The sequence below is a fragment of the Pseudomyrmex gracilis genome, unplaced genomic scaffold (assembly GCF_002006095.1).
Source record: "Pseudomyrmex gracilis isolate BER0280 unplaced genomic scaffold, ASM200609v1 scaffold_82, whole genome shotgun sequence".
In the NCBI taxonomy this organism is placed as follows: Eukaryota; Metazoa; Arthropoda; class Insecta; order Hymenoptera; family Formicidae; genus Pseudomyrmex; species Pseudomyrmex gracilis.
In genome coordinates, this window is record NW_018020666.1 from 269407 (window position 1) to 291367 (window position 21961).

The following is a 21961-nucleotide window of genomic DNA, read 5'->3' on the forward strand; positions in this document are numbered from 1 at the left end:
AGAGTAATATTAGAATATTAAATAAAAATATCATAAAATACGGTATATATTTTTTTTTTCACTCGCGTACGGTATGTATTTTTGCGCTTTTCTTTTTTCCCGGACTATTTTTTATCAAACGTTTATATATGTTACCGCGTGGGTGATTTTATATTACAGTGTTTAACCCTGTATCATTTTTTCATCACAGAAAAAAAACCGAGCCACGCGGGGTAATCGCCCGCGTCAATTATAATACCGCGTGTGTAGCAGAAAAATGCATGCGATATATACATGTGTATAAAGGAACTTATCGAAGGATGCATAATTGAAGGGTTAATAATACTCGCGTGTCGCGTGTTAAACCTTATAAGATCTGAAATTCTTTCTCACACGAGAGACGCGAAGGGAGTGAAACACTGCTTTAATGTAATCATTTAAATTCACTCTCCGCGACGCAGGTATTAGGTCTTACAAAGTCAGAATACTTGTACTACGTTAATATATTGTAAGCAAGCTTAATGTCTTCGCTTTCTCTAACAATATCTTTTAATGCCGCACAGATTACGCGGGAGTAATATAGTTTTGCTTCTCATATATGTAGATATACACGTCGAAGTGACTTACAAATCCAATTTTCAACGTCTGGTGAAAGAGGATGAGAGAAAGAAAGAGAGAGAGAGAGAGAGAGAGAGAGAGAGAGAGAGAGTCGTGAAGCCGATCGGCTTCGAAATTATTGATATCCTCGCGTGCAAACATGCGCGTCGACGTAATTTTAGGGCGTACGTGTGCGCACGTACACCCGAACGGATTGCCGCAACTCTAACATTGCGATCGCGCAACGGGGGTGGTAGTCGGAGTGTCGCGCGACGTTATCTCGTATTCTGATTAATACGCTGCGAATTGGGATACGTTTTCCCTCCTCTCCTTCTCCTTCCCCTCGCCCATCTCAATTTTCATGCTCGGTGCAGCGATATCTAGATTAGAATTATTTACAAACAGCCGACATCTCTGGGGCTTCAGGCAACTTAGGCGTTTCTCTCTCTCTCTCTCTCGTAGCGATTACGATGCGCAACTAGAGAGAGGATGGAAGGAGAGGAAAGGGAAAGAGGGATAATGTGTAACTCCAACGGCGAATTAATTACGCGCGACATTATCGCGTTTTCGGGGTTCGAGTATGTGTGAGGCGTAGACAGTTCGACGACGCGCGGGGAAGCTTCAACGAGAGGATTCTGTGTCCGTTTTGCTCCCGTTCATTCCGCGCGACCTATCGAGAGTATAGTTGGTCTGTTCTTCTCTCCCTCTTTCTCGCGCGCGCCCCATTTCACGCGCTACATATTTGATTTATCTGGAAAGTTACTGGCCCCAGGGAGAGAGCATGTACGCTAGAATCGTTTCAGAAATACGCGGCAATCTTTCGCCGATCGCGCTGCTTTGTTCGCTAACACGCGTTATCATTTGTTCTCCAACTGCCGTTCGTGCCTCTTCAAACGCGCGCTCTGATAATGCATCGCGCACACGTGCGGGTTAGAGAGAACAAATCTCGATCGTGATCTTGGTCAGAGAGCGAGAATAACCTTCATACGTCGCGGCTGGTATGAAAAATCTATCGGAAATTTAATGGAAAACTGCAATTGAATGCTCGCGCGTTAGTCAGAAACAAGGGATGAGGAGAAGAGAGCGGGAAGTAATGATTATATCTCGGCGTCTCAAGACACAGATTTGCGCTGCATTTGTATAAATCGCGTCTCATTAGCACAAACTGATTTGCGCGCTTTCTTCGCGGAAGAAACCGCCGAATGCTCACGTTTCTTGCTGCACATTTCTCTTCCAAGTGCGCTCGAAGCGTTTACACGCTGCAACAAAGAGCTAATAACAATGCATTAACACAAGATGAAATATTGATAGACATAATTACATTGTTCTCTGTGTTAAACAACAAAGTTCAGAAGATGAGCGTACATGCCTTTCCGTTCACGCACGGTTCTTTCTCATTTCTCATTTTGTTTCGAAATATTTTTTTACGCGAAATTCGTTCGCGTTGCACATTGAGATCTCGATTACAAAATTTTCGTGACAGATTAAATAATTGCAATATCTCCGTAATTATAAATTTCGATAGAGAGATATCCACGCAATACGATTTAATCCGAAACCCGCGTGACACGTCACACGCATCATGCGAATGATGGGAACGTACTGTGACAGATCTTTATTGTTACAGAAATATCCGGTGTAGCAACAATGTGTCACTGTCCAGATTTCAGATAAACCGCGCGCAAGATAGCAAAACCTACGAGCGCGCGGTAGCTCCCTGCCAACACACACACACACACACACACACACACACACGTAAACCACACGGTGCGATTAGTGAGAACAAACTAATTTCCTATCTGCGCACCCGGATCCGTGCGCAAGTAGTAGTCGTATCTACGGACTGCAAGAGAGATCTTATCCGTTTGCATTAGGATTTGAATCGTGCCGGTCCTCCGTTGATGTCGCGCGAGATCCTTTCAAAAAATTCGAGCGACACACGTCGGGGAACGAATCGGAAAAAAGTGCTCTTAATGCTTCGGTAATACGCACACAAACACACATATCGCGAGAAAAAAAATGTAATAAAAATGGTATTTTATTTGTACATGACAACGCATTTGAATTTCCAGGACCAATAAATGGGCGCAATAAATAAGCGAAAATTACCAGGCGTATGTAAATCTCGCGCGAAACAAATATTTCATTAAGTATAATTGTCATGTAAAAGTAAAATACGAAATATCTTTAATTAAGGTTTTGATATTTGGAAATGTCGAGAATATGCATATTATAACAATAACAAGTATACAATAGGCAATATTGAACAGACATGACATGATTCAATTTTCTGATGATGATATACACGCGTGGCTATCGCGTAAACATGTAAATTGGGATTATTTGACGTTTTACTTTATATCGTTTGTATTTCGTTTATATATATACGTGTGATGCACGTTACGCAGAAATGGTTATAATTTTTATTTCGGGGAATTCGAAGCTTCCGCGCGCGTGGTCAGAATGAAACTTTTAATTTGCTTGTTAACAAATTGGATCGAATGGATCGCGAAATATGGGGGAAGCAACGTTGAAATAGCGCCGCGCTTTCTTCGCACAAACGGACGTTTCTCTTCTGCTTAATCTCAAGAGAGTTTCCTCTTTTGAGTTTATAAGTCCGAAGAACTCTTATTCGATATCAGAGCCAAATGTCGGATAACGATCTCGGAATGTCTTTCTTCAAGTCCCAGGAGTATGCTTGGAACTCTCCTCTGCTCCACTTTCACTGGCCGAAAAGTCGCGAGTAATAAACTTAAGGTCTATTCTAATGAATCTCGCTCACTTTCTTCTCGATAGGTCTTTTTTCTTGAAAACAATGCAAATTGATTCCATAAAATAAAATTTTAAAACCGCATAAAGTCATTATGTCTTTGTTCATCTGGTCTTTTCTGTTTCTCTCCTCTTAAATTAAAAAGCAATTGAATTAGAATGTAAAACCGGTCTTTGAGTTTTTTAAGATGTGTTTCTAGAATTTAATTTTGAAAAGACGTTTTCAGAGATTTATAAGATTTACTTGATATTTTTGTACTTCTTTTTTGAGATTACGTCATTAGATATGTTATTAGATAATGACGTAATTGGATTGACATTGTTTTAGTTATTATCAGCAATTACCAACTGACGATTTTTTCAGATATTTAGAACATTTGTTTTTACCGTGTCGTTAAAATATTATTGATGTTGATTTAAAAGAACTGATAAAACTTACAGAGAAAAAACAGAATTGTTCGCGATCGTTCACGATTGCAATTTAACTCGAGAATACTTTCTCATCAAGCCTTCTATTCTTACGTAATTATTAAAAGGTAGAATCAATCTCAGTTCGTGAACGAAAGAAAAGATGGAAATCTGAGAAGTTGGAACGTATTAACGAGATTATATTTACATTCAATTTTTTTTCTAAATCGCATTTCTTGTTAATTAAGATAATTATACAAATGTAAAAATGACTTTGCAAAACGCTCTTACAGTTGTACAACGTGTCTAATTTTAAAATTAGATCAAAACCTCAGTTTTCATACATTTTAAAAATTATCTTGTATAGTTTACGTTTCAATTGTACAGAGTAACGTTTGCGTTTACAATATTAAAAAAACACTAGAATGCAGCAAAATGTAGTCAAATAGCACAACGCAATAACGGTCAAAACACAATTCGAGTTTTGAAAATTTTATCAAATCGACGCGCGCATGAATAGTTACAATCTATGTTTTGTTATTGCCGTAGCTGTGAAACTTAATATATGCCTTGGACAGCTCGAAAAATGCTGCATCTGTTGTAGAAACAAATTTGCGCACAATATTTACATACCTTGTTATCTGAAACATGGCCGCGCATAAAAATGTGTTTCTCTACATGCTCATTGGCAAAACTTCGCTTTTGTATAACACATGAAGAACAGTAAACATGCACAAAATGTATATAACATATATATACAGGGTGTCCCGCAATCTCTCATGAGCAAGTAGAGAAGGTTATATTGAGTCAAAAAGTCCTTTACCACTTTGCGACATTTGCAATAAATAACGCAATAACAACCTTATAATACACATATGAGAGATGTAAAAAAATAACGCATGAAAATCAAACTCGAAAAATAGAGAGAAGAAAGAGTGAAAAAACAATATGTGACTAAAGTCACGTAACTTACGGGACAATTATGGGACATCCTGTATATATATATATATATGTGTGTGTTATTTAACGTGTGTTTAATTACAGCGTAATTTAATTTAACGGAGAAAAACAACCTTCGTTACGCATTTTGTTTGCACATCATACGTAGATTTTTTCGACAAACACATTAGCCGTCCAGGTGAACACACGTATTTTTGTAGCCGTTCTTTTTCTGTAAAGCGCGCGGTCCCTGCTTTGGTGTCACGTGTCGCCTTGTACACAAACAGCGCGCACACAAACTATGTGTCATCGTTGGCGCACGTGCTCTCCAAGTGCATTAGTCTCATTTTACCGATGGACACTTCCTCCCCCGTCCGGCGCGAGGTTCATCCGACAAAAGTGGTTCGTCCATGCCACCGCGCGTGTGTGATCACAGCACGTGAAATACGATGCAGGTCCGAGATCCGTGCTATCATCACACTAAATCATTCCCGACATGCCGCCAGCCCGGTGTCTCTTTATGTCTCTTTATACGGGTCGTGCGCGCACCGTACCATTAAAACTTGCTCCGATAATTATTATCTCTGTTACGAGCGTAGATTGCGCGTGTAAAACATTGCCGCGGATTTGTTATGCAATCATGACACGCGCACGCGTGTAAAACAGAGTTGAATTCATTATGTAAAGTAGCGTGCTCAAACTACATTGTTGTTTTACTTTCAAAGAAAAAAAACTATCCATTTGGGAGAGGTGTAGGATAAAAACGTTGCTCGCGAGACGTCTCTCGCGTTAATTGAGAGCTCGACGACGATCCTAGGTTATGCCAAGTTATCTCGATACTGGAGCACTTCCAAACTATCAGGAACAGCATCTTTGCTTCGTAAACCAGTCGACATTGCGTTATGATAATGGCAGTATGAATAATATATGCGCCATGGGGCGTAGTAAGAGCATATTTGTCATCTTGCGTATGTGTGTGTGTATGTATGTATATGTGTGTCTGCGCATCTAGCAATAGGAGAGTTTGCACACCGGATATTGGTTATCAAGGATGTCTATGAACACATTGGAGTTCGACGCGACGTTGCTATTTCAGAATGCTATTGCAGTATGATTTTTCCTCGTGTGTGTATTCAAGTGTGACTTTCTGTAGGTTTGGTTGAAGATTGTTGTTTGTTGGACAGCTTCGAGTAATACATTTGTACAAGAGAGAAGAGAAAAAATAATGTGTTTAATCGTAAAAAATTATATTAAAACTGTGTTATATAATGTAAACAACTGTTACACGACAGCATGTAACGTGCCGACAAAATATTGCACGGCGAGCGAAAGATAGAGTCTCTCGAGATCGGAAGGGAGGGATAGTTTGCCATTCGCCGCAGGATATTTGAATGTCAATCGATAGATCGCAGTTTCGCCTTGGAAGATATGAAGCTTCTCCCGAGATGAAATATTCTTCCGAAATATTCGCAGAAAGGCAAGACAAAAGCTTATGCTGCATCAGTCGATGTAAAGCACAGATGTCGGTGACGTACGACCGAGCCTATGCCCGCGATTGGTGCAGTTCAACGACTGCAGCATGAAAGGTTAAGAAGCTTTCGCTCCGACTATCGATGCTACGTACCGTACAAACGTTCTAACAATCTCTTTGTTCTCGAACGCATAACGAAAGATCAAATCGAACTATTGTTTGATTCAAAATCTACAAAATATAACTGAATAGTCTCAGTCCGATTTTACATGCAGCAAGATATTTATTATTGTGTTGAATCCAATTAATTTTTATCGGTAATTATTATTGCCACATCGTTGTTGCGTTAACATCTAACTACTATTAATTACTTTTTAACGCGATTAGGGCGTATAATTTTTATTATCCGTGTCTTAAAAAAAAATCTAATCTTATTAGAGTACACACGCGACAAAAAAAAAAGATTAAAAACGAGACATGGCAGATTCATGAAAACAAATAAAAAACGAATTGCGTGCGTTATTGCAAATTACGCGTGCCCTTTGCTGATTAAGTAATGGCTTTATTACGTGAAAGATAAAATCCGTTTGCGCTAATGCTAATAAAGCCTTCCTAATAATCCCAGAAATTAGCGGTCACAACCACGCCCGTCACGTACAATGCGGTGACGATTATTATATGGTCTAGGAATTAACTGCACCACGTATCTACTGATGAACGCCGAACCGGACAAATAGATACATTCGTAAAATCGGTTAATCAGATATATAAAGGAAATTTCAATACGTTATCCGCATTGATTAACATATTCAGCGCGTACACTTTTGATTAAAAAAAAAAAAAATATCTACATAAATCCGATATTTAAAATTGTATCATCGCGTACGCATCGAAAATTAAATAAAAAGTAATTGCGTCTCGCGAAAACAACAATTTGCGATTGTACATGTAAACAAGGTAGCTGATTGTATTTCCGCCAGGTTGAAGTATCGACTTTATTTGAGGAAATTATTCATGGAAATAGACGAGCACATGCAAACAGCTTCGAGCCAACCAACTGCGGGCGCATTGTTAATGGATAATGAGCGCCGAGCTCTTCATACCATCACTCATTCTTTTATCATCCACGCGCTACGGTAAATGAACATGTCTATCGCGCGCGCGCGCACGTTGAAACGTGAATTGGATTTATGTTTGTGTATCTGTGCACGCTACATTTTTTGCGAGTTAGTCTACAGATCAGAGGGTTAGGAATAGAGTTAGAACTGGGGGTTTCTATCTCTCTACGTTTTCCCGTGAAAAAGAAGTGACTTTTCTTCCCTCGTGGAGTTCGTAAAAAAAGGAAAAAAAGCGCGCGGATGTAAATCCTGCCGTACGACACGAATAAATCACCGAAAAAAAGTTTTTTCAGGAGTTCAGCTCTTCTCCGTGACACTCCGCGGCCGGATAAAGGCATTTTCCGACTTAGGACGAAAGCGTGCGAAAAATCCTCGCGCGAAAATTCGCGTGAAATTTGTCAGCGTGGGTTAGTCGCATTATGATTCGCGTGGCAAATTTCTTTATTGTTTTTTTTTTTTAATTTTCTGTCTGATGTCTCGATATCTCCAAACATCACTCGAAATGTCGCCGCTTATATATTATATATATTATATATTATATATATTATATATTATATATATTTAATATTTCTTCCTTCACCGCACGCTATATTCGAAGACGCTCTTTGAAGTTTGTGCGATATTTCGCTTGAACGCGGACTATCAATCCTTTCATGCGCTTTACGACGTACTTTAGAAGAAACTTCCCCGCTGGCTGGTTGATTGGCAGCACGTCGGAAAGAACTGTCAGCGAATAAGGACCTGGCGTCGGTTTTTCTTTTCCTTTCCACTCTCTCGGGCGGTCGGACGTTCGGGGCAAACTTCTACCTCGGTGTGCGATTACCATTTTATCGGGTCTGATTTGCGAGCACTTCACACGAACCTTGTTACTGCATGGGCATTGTGAGCGAAGGGCCGCACTTACCGGCATTGTCGTAGCTCTTTCAAGGATTTAGTCGAACCTTCACTACGGGAAACGTACGTGGATATGTTCGCGCGTAGTACGTTAAGTACGTGCGCACACAAACATGCACACGGACACACACAACACACTTACGTGACTATTTGTTATCGCTATATATATATATATATATATATGTATAAGTGCAATAATGATCCACATCACTGCGCGGCGAAGAAAATCTAACGATAATAATACAATAATAAGACGTTGCTTCGGATGCGGCGAAACACGCGAATTTCGCGCGATTGATTATGGAGGAGCCGTAGTACAATTGGTAAACAACGATACGCCGTTGAATTTCAATTTCGTGAGTCTCGATCAATGTTTACCGGCATCTCTCTCGTCGCGCTCTCCCGCGGTGTATATACATATATCGCGCACGGAGTTTCGTGTATAGTGTTTGCACGTGACGAATATGCTCGACGGCTTCGATGCACAAATAAATCGATTTCAATCATAAACAGCGGTCGAATGGCACGAAGGAAACTTTCGGCAAACAGTCGTTTCATTATCATTGCAAATTAATACAAACATCTAGCACATATATGGCGTATTACGTCGAGCGATTCCTGGCGCTCAATTCCGTTTACGTGTAATTTCAAATTCATAAATGAACGACGACGTGGATGGTACACGTATGTATGTATATTCCGCGTACGGGATCTCGCCGAGCTTTCCGCGACTAGATCGTTTTTTTTTTTTTTTTTTTTTTTCAATTTGTGGGAGGATACATTTTTCAAACGATGGTAAACCATTATTTAACGCCAGATTCAGACTTCTCTCAATATTTATTAAGCTTTTTTTTCACATGTGTAATTTCTATTTTCTCTTTTCATTGCGAGAAAAACCGAAAATTTTTGTCTGTTTAATACTTTCGCACGCTGTAATGTACTAAAATAAATTTTTTTTGTGTCGACGACAAACAACGAGCATTTAAAAATACACTCGTAATTATCTTCGATGCGCATTAATAAGCGAGAGTGATATTTTTGTTACTCGCGCGAATAACGCAAATGAACGCCGCGAAATGTTTTCATATCGCACTTCGTGCCGACTATTAAACAAGTGTGATTTTGTCGTCGAAGGGGAGATACGATAACATTCTATCGCGTCGTATTGCGAATACTACGCGAGCGTTATTCGCGAGAGAGAAGACTCCGTTCTCGCGGCTCTTTTTTATAGACAAGGGAACATTAACGAACAACATGGAAACAAAACGTGAAGTTTAGTCTGAGCACTTTCTTTTGTGTTACGCTGGACTGAATAACGTTAATAAAGAAATAGCGGAGGGAGAAGAGTACAGAGACTACGCTTGAGCGTTTCTTCACAGCGTCACGCGTAGACGGATACATCGCGCGTAAACTTTACAAAGAGCAAGAGCCGGATATGTTTCTTTGCGCAAAGAGAAGCACGAGGCAAAATTCGCCGGCGGCAATCAAGCGTAATTGCACACGGAAATGCAAAACATAATCACCACCGTGGAAAATCCTATTTTTCCGACCTTCCGGAAAAGCAAGACGGGGGGGGGGGTGGGAGGAGGCAGAACCGCTGGTCATGCAAGATTCGTAATTACGGGGCGTAATTACCAGATAACAGATAGGCAGGCGACTATTCTCGTTTTTCTCTCGCCACATGTCCGCGAAACGTGCCGCGTCATTGGGTGCAAAGCGCATGCCGCTCCTTTAAATCTTTCCGGGAAACCAACAAAAAGGGGGCTCGTTTCGCTAAGCGAATTTTAAAAGGGCTTCCGGAAAAAAACGGCGGAAGGAAATTCGAAAAGAAAGTTGCCAACGTTGCTTTACGGGTCGGCTTTTAAACGATTGACGAAATGTCGCGGTATAAAAACCGCGCATTTATGCGGACGTGAACATAGAGAGAAATAGAGAGAGAGAGAGAGAGAGAAAAAAAATAGAAAAAGTAATCTACACTACTTTTAAATTACATTTACAAAAGCCGGAATTTTATCTCCTTTTGAAATGGAACATTCTCCGACGAATCTCGCTCGTTCGTTTCACTGATTCGCAAATCGTTCGCGAATTCTTTCGTCGGTTGCTGTTATATGGGACCAGCTCGCTTGATTCGTGCAAATCCGTTGATGATTACCGACGCCCTGGCTCGTGTTCCGCTGGAAAATCCGATTAGACGGTTTAAAATCGATTGTGTGACGACCGTCATAGGGGGAAGGAGGATCCATTCGTGACGTGGGCGCGTGAGACCTGTACATGACGTCGTGGCCAGTCGAGAGGGAAAGCACGCGGTGTTTGAAATCGGTCGAAGGGTAGAGAGACCTGTGCACACCGTCAGAGAGACGAAGAGAGACGGACGTGCCGGCGGCTTGCAATTACCATTCATTACTTTGTTGAGGCCAATTGACATAACTGATTGGTATTCGGCACCCACGCCACCCTCAAAGGACCCTACCGACCGTCACGAAGGGGGCTAACGTAGTTACGTCTGCGCTGCGGGCTATGTACACCCGGGCGGGCCCTCTCTGATGCATCGTCGGACGTTAGTCGCTTACGACGTCGAATATGCGGAGTTAAATCTCGAGTAAAGCGCACTCTTTCGTGAATTAAATACGGTTTTGGAGCGTGGCGAATTAAGTGCTCGCGATCCGCAGTATCTCGTCAGAAAAAAGAGAGAGAGAGAGACATGTACGTGCTCTTTCGCGTTTTTCTTTCGTTTTATTGCTATCTTTCAGCGAGCGTATGCGATTCTATCCGCTAATTTTTAAACGTGCCGGGCTTTTCAATCCATACGCGGTTTCAACGAAGTTCGTTAATTTTTGTACATTCGCGAGCAATGTTATCCGAAAGCGAAAAACACCCGCTGTACAATCTAAACGCGGTGTTTTACTTTTGATTTCTTTAAATAACATTTAATATTTGCAATGTTATTTTGTTGACAGAATGTTTTTTTACGACATTACTATAGTAAACGTGACGAAGTTTTCTCTTTGATTTCAGGATTCAACGTGACAGAATGCTGTTGCAAATAGACTCCGCTTAACGCTTCACGGCAGCATCCAATGTAAAAGGCACGTCAAACGCGGTAAATAAACAAGTTGATAAACATCGGCTTGAAAAGTAATATTCGTACCACAGGGTCGCTATTATGCATGAGGTCGTTAATGTATTCATGTTGAAATAAATTACAACCGTGTCTAAAATACCTTCTTGTACCGAGAACGCGATAAATTGCGTTTTAACCTGCTCTTATAATCAATCTTTCAAAGCAAAATTGCGACAATTCGAGAAGTTTTATAAATCACGCGGACGTAAAAACGTTTAATTTTTCTCAAAGCCCACGTTTCGTGACCGCCAGCCGCGCTCTCTCGCGCAAACGCGATTCCAATAGAGGTTAACTTCAATCAAGAGTCTCTTCTTATGATATTTTCTTTTGAGCCCTTGAACTTTTGCCCTCTTCGTAAAACTAACCGACTATCGTATAAACTCGAAGCCTTTTTCCTTGACCAAGCACTATTTCCGCCTCAAGTGGGTGGGCTCCTCGGTGAAGTAACGGAAAGTCAACTGATAAATAGTTCCTAATGTTTCTTCGTGTCGAGTTTCTCCTTTTCCGACGACCGTGTACGTGCTGCCGAGTACACTTACGTCCGCAAGAATTTCGGACTCTCGCTCGGTTCAGTTATATACTCAAGAGAAATTCTACCGTAACCGTTAAAAGAATCGAGGCGAGAAATTCTGCTTCATTGCGAGGAACGGGATGACACTTACCGTTTTCGCGCTGAAAGAACGCTCACGGTGGCATTTTCGCATTCCTTATCGCGGCGCCGCGGAATCGTCATTTGCGTGGAAAAGACCACTTGGGAAAAAATCATGGAAAAAAAAAGGAGGAAAAAAAAACGATATTTGACAAACCGCGTTGGAAATGTGCGTTTCGGTGACGCGCGTCACTTGCGTTTCACTTTATTCGCAGCAAAATATTTATTCGTTAATTTAAACGCTTTAAACTAATTGTGTTTTTTCCCGCCTTGCTCACGGCGTGAAATTGTTTAAAAATTGATTATTCATTTTGTGTGAAGACTGCCGCGCGCTCTAAAGGTCCTCTGTTTGTTGCTCAAACACTGCGACAAATCAAGGCTTTGTCGCGAGACGGAATACAACGTCGAGAGTGGCACAGTATTGCACGTCATTGACAACGTTTACACGACCCACTTTACGCCGGCTTACCGTACTAGCTTAGTGTATCTCTCTAGTGTTAAATGCGGTATGGACCGTGATTTTACGTTGCGGTCACTACGCCCGTGTAATTACGTGTCCGTGCAAAGAGGAACGGCCGGAAAGTCGCACGCAAGTAACGCGCGAAGGACTTCGAAAATCTAAAGCTCTCTCTCTCTCTCTCTCTCTCTCGATGTTTATTGCAAGCGCAATTTTCCTTTACCAGAAGAGAAACGTGTGTCTGAAGTACTAATTTCTGGAAATAATAAATTAATTTTATGTATTTTTTTTTTTTTTTTCAATCTTCAATAGATTTTTTGATATAATACAGACACTTGAAACTTCACAAGGTTTTTAATAGAAAGAAGCAAGTGTTTTAACGAGGGTATTTAAAAGACGTTAAATAACGCTCGAGAGATCAAAGCGTTTTTCCAATTATTACACTCTTTTTACACATCCGAATTTTTACACCCCGTACCATTTTGGTACGGAGTGTCACACATGCGGTGAATCCGCGTTATTCGAAATCGCGGAACAATTTGTCAATTTGATCTTTTTTATGCAATTAATCGGAGAAATGATTTCTCTTTGCGCCGCATCTGAATACAAATCGACCGACAGTTGGCGACTCTTATTGCACAAAACGCGATGATTTTGAAACGTGTGTGTTTCAAAAGAATATTCCGATATACGAGCGGCATCGCACGTGTCCGTTTGATCATTCCGTTTTGTTTTTTTTTTGTTTTTTTTTTTTTTACACATTTATTTCCGTTCACGTCGTCGAACACACGCGTGCCAATGTTCAGCGAACGTGCTAAACGCAACCGGGGATATTTATAAATGGAAATGGAAAAAGCGATCGGCGTTATCATACGCCGAAAACTCTGTCAATAATGCGTGGTATAACAACGTCAAAAACAATAAAAATAAAATTTAATTGATGTTGCGTACATGCGTGGGTTGCGTTCGTACGAGAAAGGGGATTTTTATTGAATTGTGTTATTAACACGTGTGTTATATTCAGCCTTTCCAGCCGAAAGCGTCTTCTAAAGCAAACACATCGGTATTGATTCGCGATTTACAAAAAAAAAGGGTTATTAAAAGTCTAGGATTATTATGATCGCTAGATTTTTCCTCTTGTCTGACGGGACGCAATTTATATTGCAGTTTTAATGCAAATGTGTATCAAAATTGATTTCTGACTCTTCTCTGTATTTAATTAATAATTCGACCGTATTTACACGTAACGCGCAGGCGGAAGAACCGCCACGATTATAACGTATTTAACGCATATTATTATTTCACGGAAAAGCTAATTAATATGTCGACGAGATATGAGCAAAACAAAGTCTCGTCTTCGCGTGCGATCAATGATTTCCGGACAACGTAATTATCAGCTCCATTTGCGCCACTGACAGTGATGATTCATTAACGAGTGAAAAGGTGAGAGCGTGTACGTGGGCCATATGCGCCGCTATTTTTATGGGCTCCCATTATGAAAAGCTCGCCTAATTTGGTCTGATGTCATTAACGTCTGCGATTCGGCGATAAATTATTCAGGATAATTGGATTCAGGGTGCGCATAAAATCCACTTAGTATATAGCGCCCATTCAGCGAAGGTATAGTCGCGGCATATGGGCATAAAAAGGGGGGAGGGAGGGTCCGGACTAATGCTCGGACAGAGATTATTTTACGCCGGGCTCTCCATAGCGTGTGTGTTGTAAATCGACGTTGCATGGCGCGACCAACCGTGGATAGTAGTACCTCGAGCTGTTTAATAGTTGATCGTGTTGCGCGCGAAATTAACGTTCGAAACTCCAATCCGCGTCAAATTAAAATAAGAAAGAATCGAAAAAAAAAAAATAACATTACGATATATATTATCACTTCTCTCGCGTTTCTCTCGCTCTTTCTCTACGCAGTTTTTTATTAAAGTATTTTTTTGTATTAAAACATTTCACTCTTCCGCTATTCGGAACTATTTTAATAATTGCCCAGTTTCGTTGTTCCTCCAGTTGCTAGTGCATTATTCTAAAAGAGCTACTCGAAGAAAGGCTCTTTACAAAGGATCTGTTTGCGAACACGCTGATCTTTAACATCGTCGACTCGTCTATTTCGCGTTGCATTATTAAACGAGACGCGAAGCAATTTATCGCGTCTGCAAAACGGATCCGGAGGAAGGAAAGGCCGAGTTTCTATACACACTTTCTTCTGCAATTGCTTCGTACTGCGAACGAATACGCACGACGAACAAATATTTTTCATTTAGTGGAATACTCTTAAATATCAAAGAGTTTGCGCAGGTATACGAAAAAGCGACTGAGGAAGAACGCAATTCTCTTCGCGGCTCTCCGTTGCTAGCATCACGGACCAATTCTTGCACTGGGCGTCCATTATCTCGTACAAAGCTAAAAATGAGAAGAGAGAGAGAGAGAGAGAAACAGAGAAATAGAGAGAGAGAGAGAGAGAGAGAGAGAGGGAGGGAGGGAGAGAGGGAGAGAGGGAGAGAAAGAGACAAAAAACGTAGCGGACATAACAGACGTAAAAAAAGGTGGCGGGGGCTACCTGCGAATTAATTAAGAGTCCCTGAGTTAGAGGCGAACAAACGAGATACGGCAGAGTCGCCGAGGTTCACGGCACCAAATATCCGGTCGCGGTTGCGCGAACTGGAAAGAATGTCGGAAGAAAGATAGCGCGCTTGAAAACGCAAGCTGCTCCGCCGCGCCCGCCCGTATGTCCGTGGCACATGCACGTTATATGCGCGCGATATACAAACGAAACCGCCGTGTGGAACCGGAGGCGAGGGCGCGCGGGAGAGAAAGAAGAAGAGCGGCGCGCATCTCTTCTCCTCCGGCTGTCTCGGGGACGGGAGAACCAGAGAGACTCCGAGACAGAAGAGGTTGAAGAATGTGCACTCAGCGTGATTGGTGCTGCGCGCCGGTGCATAGTGCCGGCTGTCGGCATGAAAACTCGAGAATTTTTCCAACTACTCATGTGCACACAGCCGAAGATGCGCGTATAAACCTGTGCCTCTCACCGGGCCGGCAGCATCTTAGCCATCATGATCGAACTATCGGCTTTCCTGTCGCGCGTATATGTCTGTCTATTTTTCTCCTTCAAGTTACAGTTTCCTTCTTTCCGTTCTATTGTCGCGAGAAATGTGTAGATTTCAACACTACGCGTTTGTTTGTTTGTTTGTTTGTTTTTGTTTCTCTCGGTCAGGCGTAGAGATTTTTGTTACATTTGTTTGCTGCATTTTTACGAATATTTGGTGCACAAAGAAAAGAATTTTATTTACATATCAAAAATACACGAATTACTTAGATCAGTAAAACCACGTTGTTATCAGTGTTTTTTTGAAGATGCGTATATTTACATGTACGAAAGTTTTTAATCCTTTGCGCTGCACACACCGAATCGCAAATCCTTTTCTTTTTTTTTTTAATAATAAAACGCATTGTTACTTTGTTAAGCTGCTTTTATATGTAAAATCGTAAATCAGACAAATGTTCACACAATTTGCTTGTCTTGCCATGTGTATATTTGTCGAGCAGCAAAGTGAATTTACATTGAGATTTTACATTGAGAGAAATTTTCCAATAAGCAAATAATATTCGGCGTGTGTTGCGAGAGAGTTACTGCAATGTAAATCGGACTTGAATAAAGTACCATCGGTATTTGTCAAAAGTCAATATTTATCGAAATATCAGAATTCATGTTGTCGCCGTGTATAACCACGAAAAAAAACCGTTATTGCAAAAAGTGACATCTATAAGTACACAAATTATATATGTACATATATATAATATGTATATATATATATATATATATAATATACATAATTACATATAATTTTTTTTATTATGAACAAATTAAAACAAGAGAAAGAGAGAAAAATATGCAGCATTATCAGAATTAAATAAATGTACGTTAAAATCGACAAAAAAATTATTAACAAAAAAAAGAACTTGCATCTGCTATCTATATCGTACATCATACAAGACGCTTCGCCTGCGGAATCGTATACATGTTATATATATATTCGAAAGTTCTATGTTACCCACGAAAGTTACCCACGAGTACAAGATAGGCAGAAATTTACTAAACCAAATCTGCTGTGGTGAGCACAACGGAAGCCGAAGCGGGCATGGTGATGCGAGTCGTGTCAACGCGCGATCCGGCGAGCAGCCCGGAGAGCACGCTGGGCGCATAAACGATCAACTGCTCCGGAATATTCATCCAAGTCCTGGCGTCGACGGTAACGGGTGTGTCGGCGAAGTTAACCATAAGCGCCACGACAGATGCGTCGAGTCGCCGTACGGCTCCTAGGATTTTCTCGGTGACCAATACGGTTTCCAGAGAGCCCCGCTCGATAACCGGCTTTCTCTTCAGTCGCGTTAGTGCTTGGAATACTTTGTAATGGGACACGGCCGCGGTCTTCTGCGCCGCTAAATTCAGCGTCTTGTAATTGGTGTGCACCGGAAGCCAGGTTTTATTATTAATGGAAAAACCGGCGCTGGTGCTGTTGTCCCAGTGGAACGGCGTTCTCGCCGGATCTCTCGACTTCAAATGATACCTGATAACAAAAAAAAATAAATAAATAAAACGCGCGATTATTGAAGAAAAATCGGGAATAATTAAGGAATGCCTGCGGGAAAAGCGTTTTTAATTGAGTTGAATTATCGATCTTCTTCAAAACGAATGCGGTTTGTATCGCTAATTGTTTACGCTGAATATATTTAAATAAATTAATATACAATTTACGTAAGAAAGAGAATACGGTTTGTCCGAAAAAATCTAATGACGTATTACGCCAAGTACAATATAAATCTGCGTGGTAAAAATTATTGGCGCATTTTTTATTCCAACGCCACATTTTCGTCTTCGAGCGATTCTCTGTTCGAGTTTATCTCCACTGACGTACCTGTTGGGCCCGGCGATGCAACCAATGGGATCCACGGTTTCCGCATACGTAAAATTCCTATCGAGCATGCCAATCTCATCGCCGTTGTAAATCACGCTCACGCCGGGCAGAATGGTCGCCAGCATGGAAAGTTGATCGGCCCGTTTCTCACCGAATCTGGAAGCTACGCGATGATTATCGTGATTTCCGACCACCCAGTTCGCGACGTAGTCGGGATTATTAGGTATAAGATTCATCCAACTGTCGATGGATCGCTTGAAGTCTGCTGCGCTGGATTTATTATTGAGACTGAGAATGAACATAAAGTTGAACGGCACATTCGAACCCGATTTGTAATACGCTTCGAAATCCGCGTCACCCTCAGTCAGGATTAATCTCGTGTCAGTGGTGTTCGAATGGTTATTCAGCAATTCCCTCCAAGATCTCAGAACGGCGTAAGTCTCGTTAAGATTTATCGTGTAAATATGATCCAGAGTCTCGTATTCGTCGTCATCCGGTGACGCGTTTTTTCGCGGCTCGTCCAGGAAACGCGCGTCCTCGTACAGGTGACTGATAGCGTCGATGCGGAAGCCATCCACGCCCCGATTCAGCCAGAAAGTCAATACGTTTTTCATCTCACGTTGCAAAGCTGCGCTGCGATAATTGAGATCCGCCTGGACGACGTTGAACTTGTGCAAATAATATTGTTTCCGCGCCGCGTTCCATTCCCAGGCGGAACCTTTGACCGCACTCAGCCAGTTGTTCGGTGGCTTCCTGGTCCCGTTTACTATTTTCGCGTCGCGCCACACGTAATACTCGTCATACGGCTTGATTCGCTGTACGCTCTTTTTGAACCATTCGTGCTCGCAGGAGCTGTGATTCGGCACAAAATCGAGAATTATTCGCAGTCCAAGAGACTTCGCCGTCGCCACGAGTCTGTCGAAATCGGCCAGAGTGCCGTAATCCTTATCCACGTCGGTGTAATTAGAGACGTCATAGCCAAAATCAAACTGCGGGCTGGTGTAGATCGGCGACAGCCATAACGCGTCAGCGCCGATGTTCACGATGTGTCCCAACTTGCTCGTGATGCCGTTCAAATCGCCTATACCGTCTCCGTCACTGTCTTTGAAACTTCTCGGGTAAACCTGATACACCAAACTATTCTTGTACCAATCCTTACCCGCATTCCTGATTGATACCGAAACAGTCGCAGCCGCTAAAACTGTGACAAAGACACACAGACGAACCATTGCTACTGATTCAGTAGCAGTGCTGAATTCAATGTACTTGTTTACTTTTGCTCAATATCTTATATAACATGACAATCTTATAAAAATCTAGATAGATATTACTACACAGATATATATCGTTGGAATTTTATCATTTTCCGTTGATAAGATCGCAATCGGAAGGTATCAATTGATAATTGCACAAGAATTATATGATAATGCGCGCGGTAAATATTCCTCAAGTAAATATCAGTATCACATAACACGTGTAAATGTTTTCGCGTGTAAGTGTTTTTCAATTTAGATTTTTACGATAATTATACAATAACAGGAAACATCTGTTGTCTAATATCTGACGAGAATTCTCAATATCATCGTTCGAGTTTTACGCAATAAGAAATAAGTGTGGAAAGTAGAACACACACACACACAGGAATATTAGGAAATTGATACGATTTTTTTTAAAAGAAATATACTATGAATGAACAATTTATTTTTTTTTATTGTTTTTTATCACAAAATACACTTTTGTATCTAGTCTCATAAATCGACGAGATGCATATAGGGAAAATGACATACTCGTATACGTACGTTTACACTTATATATGCGCAACTTGGGTCATTCCTGGCGCGTGAGATAGGCAGGAATTTACTAAACTAAGTCCGCTGTGGTAAGCACAATGGAAGCCGAGGCGGGCACAGTGATGCGAGTCGTGTCAGCGCGCGATCCAGCCTGGAGCCTGGAGCGCACGCTGGGCGCATAAACGATCAACTGCTCCGGAATATTCATCCAGGTCCTGGCATCGACGGTGACGGGTGTGTCGGCGAAGTTAACCATAAGCGCCACGACAGACGCGTTGTGTCGTCGTACGACTCCCAAAATTTTCTCAGTGACCAACACGGTCTCGAGAGAGCCTCGCTCGATTACAGGCTTCTTTTTTAATCGCGCAAGAGCCTTGAATACTTTGTAATGAGACACCGGCGCGATCTTCTGCGCCGCCAGATTCAAAGTCTTGTAATTGCTGTGCACTGGAAGCCACGTATCCTTGCTAGTGGAAAAACCGGCACTGGTGCTGTTGTCCCAATGGTAGGGCGTTCTTTCCGGGTCTCTTGACTTTAGGTGATATCTAAAAAGAGATGGTTTAATTTCTTTATTATTATATTTATTATATTTTTATTCTATTTCGAGAGTTGAAAACACATTTGAGGTATCTAAAACAATTATCAATTTAACTTTACGTGAGGAAAGGTCACTAAATAATTTTATAATAATTAATAATACATTTTTGTGTGAAACTAGCAATCTTTTTGAATAATGACATTTCTATAATAAATTTCTTCGTAATATATTATATGTATATACTAATGTAATAAATCACATCTGAAATACGTGAGTTTAAAATAATACATTTATAAATCACATTTTGAATCTGCCGTAAATATAGAGAGAGCGACATAATTCTTTTTTCTTCTCTCTCTCTTTCTCTCTCTCTCTCTCTCTCTTTCGCTACTCGAATTCCACTCGTGACAATACCTGTCAGGTCCGGCGTTGCATCCGGAGGGATCCTTAGTTTCCTTGTACGTAAAGTTTCTGTCGAGCATGCCGATCTCGTCGCCGTTGTAAATCACGCTCACGCCGGGCAAAATGGTAGACAACATGGAAAGTTGATCGGCTCGTATCTCGCCAAATCGAGAAGCGGCACGATGATTGTCGTGATTGCCCACCACCCAGTTCGCAACATATTCCGGTCCTTTCGGTATATTATTTATCCATCGATCGGTGAGGCGCTTGAAGTCCGATGCGCTAGACTTGTTGTTCAGCTCCGCGATGAACATGAAATTAAAGGGAACGGTCGAGCCCGACAGATAGTACAGTATAGTGAGATTTAAGTCCGTGTAGGCCTCGGTCAGAATCATCTTCTTATCGGCGTTTATCGAGTGATTGTCCATTACTTGTCTCCAGGTTTTGAGTACTTCGTAAGTCTCGAGAAGATTTTTTGTGTAAATGTGATCTAAAGTGTCGTAGTCGTCGTCCGGCAATCCGCTCGCACCGCTTTTCGGCTCATCCAGGAAACGAGAGTCCTCGTACATGTGGTTAATGGCGTCGATGCGGAAGCCTTCCACGCCCCGATTCATCCAGAAAGTCAGCACGTTCCTCATTTCCCGCTGTAACGATGGGCTGTGATAGTTGAGATCCGGTTGTCCTTTGACAAACTGGTGCAAGTAATACTGTTTACGCTCGCCGTTCCATTCCCAAGCGGAACCGCCGAAGACGCTCAACCAATTGTTCGGCGGTTTTCTGGTGCCATTTACTATTTTTGCGTCCTTCCATACGTAATACTCGTCGTAAGGTTTGATTCGTTTTATGCTCTTCTTGAACCATTCGTGCTCGTCGGAACTGTGATTTGGCACGAAATCGAGAATCACTTTGAGCCCCAGTGACTTTGCCTTCGCCACGAGTCTGTCGAAATCGGCCAAAGTGCCGTAGTCCTTGTCGATGTCGGTGAAGTTGGCGATATCGTAACCAAAATCGGCTTGCGGACTGGTGTAGATTGGCGACATCCATAACGCGTCCGCGCCGATGTCCGCGATGTGTTCCAACTTGCTCGTGATACCGTTCAAATCGCCTATTCCATCTCCGTTGCTGTCTTTGAAACTTCTCGGATAGATCTGATATATCAGACTGTTCTTGTACCAGTCTTTCTGCGCCGACGTTGAGCCGGTCAGAGCGACCAGCGCTGCGATAAAGACACTCGTGCGAAACATATCGACACTATGACTCGATTGTGCACTGCGAACTGCTTTTATATCGCGTGATGGACTTTTCAAAAATGTAGAACAGCACGTTTTTATCGTGGCGTATTATCACTTGTAAGCTTATTAATCGCGACTTCTGGTAGCGGGAATTACCAATTGATAACGTCAACCGTTTTATTGCTCTTCATCGAGACGTCGCGTCGTGAAAACTGATATCCAATAGTTTCAAGAGACAATATCTGGAAAGATAATAAATTACTGCAATTATGCTCAAGCGTTATTGCGTTTCGTTTCCACGTAACAATGATTAATACATGTAGAGTGTATAGAAAGAAAAAATGTATCACGCATTTATTACGGCTTTAAAGCCGGAGATTTCAGGTTCAACTTGTGGCCGAGGAGTTTTTTTCGCAATATTTTAAAATTAGTTAGGAGGATATACGGGATCTTTCATATATGAGATGCAAATATAGCATCCTATATGAATTTAAGAATTAAAATCTCAATTCAAAAACTCGCGTGTAAGATTTACACGTAAACACGTTGTGGAAACATATGCGTGTGTATATATATATATATATATATATATATATATATATATATATACACGCATATGTTTCCAAAACATCAAGCGAACGGTTTTCATGACCGTATATACACATACTTAGT

At 41.4% G+C, this 21961-nt stretch overlaps 3 protein-coding genes across 4 annotated transcripts in view; 1 reads left to right on the forward strand and 2 right to left on the reverse strand.

Moving 5' to 3' along the window:
- The window catches only part of LOC109855160 (protein artichoke-like), an 85193-nt gene that overhangs the window by 20151 nt on the left and 43081 nt on the right, over positions 1 to 21961 (forward strand). For both annotated transcript variants that reach the window (XM_020429049.1, XM_020429050.1), the window contains exon 2: positions 11191 to 11275. The gene's annotated coding sequence lies outside the window, so the exon portion shown is untranslated. The remainder of the gene's footprint in view (positions 1 to 11190; positions 11276 to 21961) is intronic.
- LOC109855163 (maltase 2-like) lies at positions 16301 to 18604 on the reverse strand. Its single transcript, XM_020429055.1, has 2 exons — positions 17328 to 18604; positions 16301 to 16979 (listed from the first exon to the last, which is right to left on the reverse strand). Exons 1-2 carry the CDS (start codon positions 18554 to 18556, stop codon positions 16505 to 16507), a joined length of 1704 nt encoding a protein of 567 aa, XP_020284644.1. The 5' UTR covers positions 18557 to 18604; the 3' UTR covers positions 16301 to 16504.
- LOC109855162 (alpha-glucosidase-like) lies at positions 19018 to 21321 on the reverse strand. The gene is made up of 2 exons (XM_020429054.1): positions 20070 to 21321; positions 19018 to 19662 (listed from the first exon to the last, which is right to left on the reverse strand). Exons 1-2 carry the CDS (start codon positions 21299 to 21301, stop codon positions 19188 to 19190), a joined length of 1707 nt encoding a protein of 568 aa, XP_020284643.1. The 5' UTR covers positions 21302 to 21321; the 3' UTR covers positions 19018 to 19187.

What these genes read in the sequence shown, in the direction of transcription:
- LOC109855163 (XM_020429055.1), bottom strand. Translation starts at nt 18,556, where the DNA reads ATGGTTCGTCTGTGTGTCTTTGTCACAGTTTTAGCGGCTGCGACTGTT. An exon ending in TGCATCGCCGGGCCCAACAG is followed by an intron (nt 16,980 to 17,327) that starts GTACGTCAGTGG and finishes TTTTGTTATCAG; the next exon opens with GTATCATTTGAAGTCGAGAG.
- LOC109855162 (XM_020429054.1), bottom strand. Translation starts at nt 21,301, where the DNA reads ATGTTTCGCACGAGTGTCTTTATCGCAGCGCTGGTCGCTCTGACCGGC. An exon ending in TGCAACGCCGGACCTGACAG is followed by an intron (nt 19,663 to 20,069) that starts GTATTGTCACGA and finishes ATCTCTTTTTAG; the next exon opens with ATATCACCTAAAGTCAAGAG.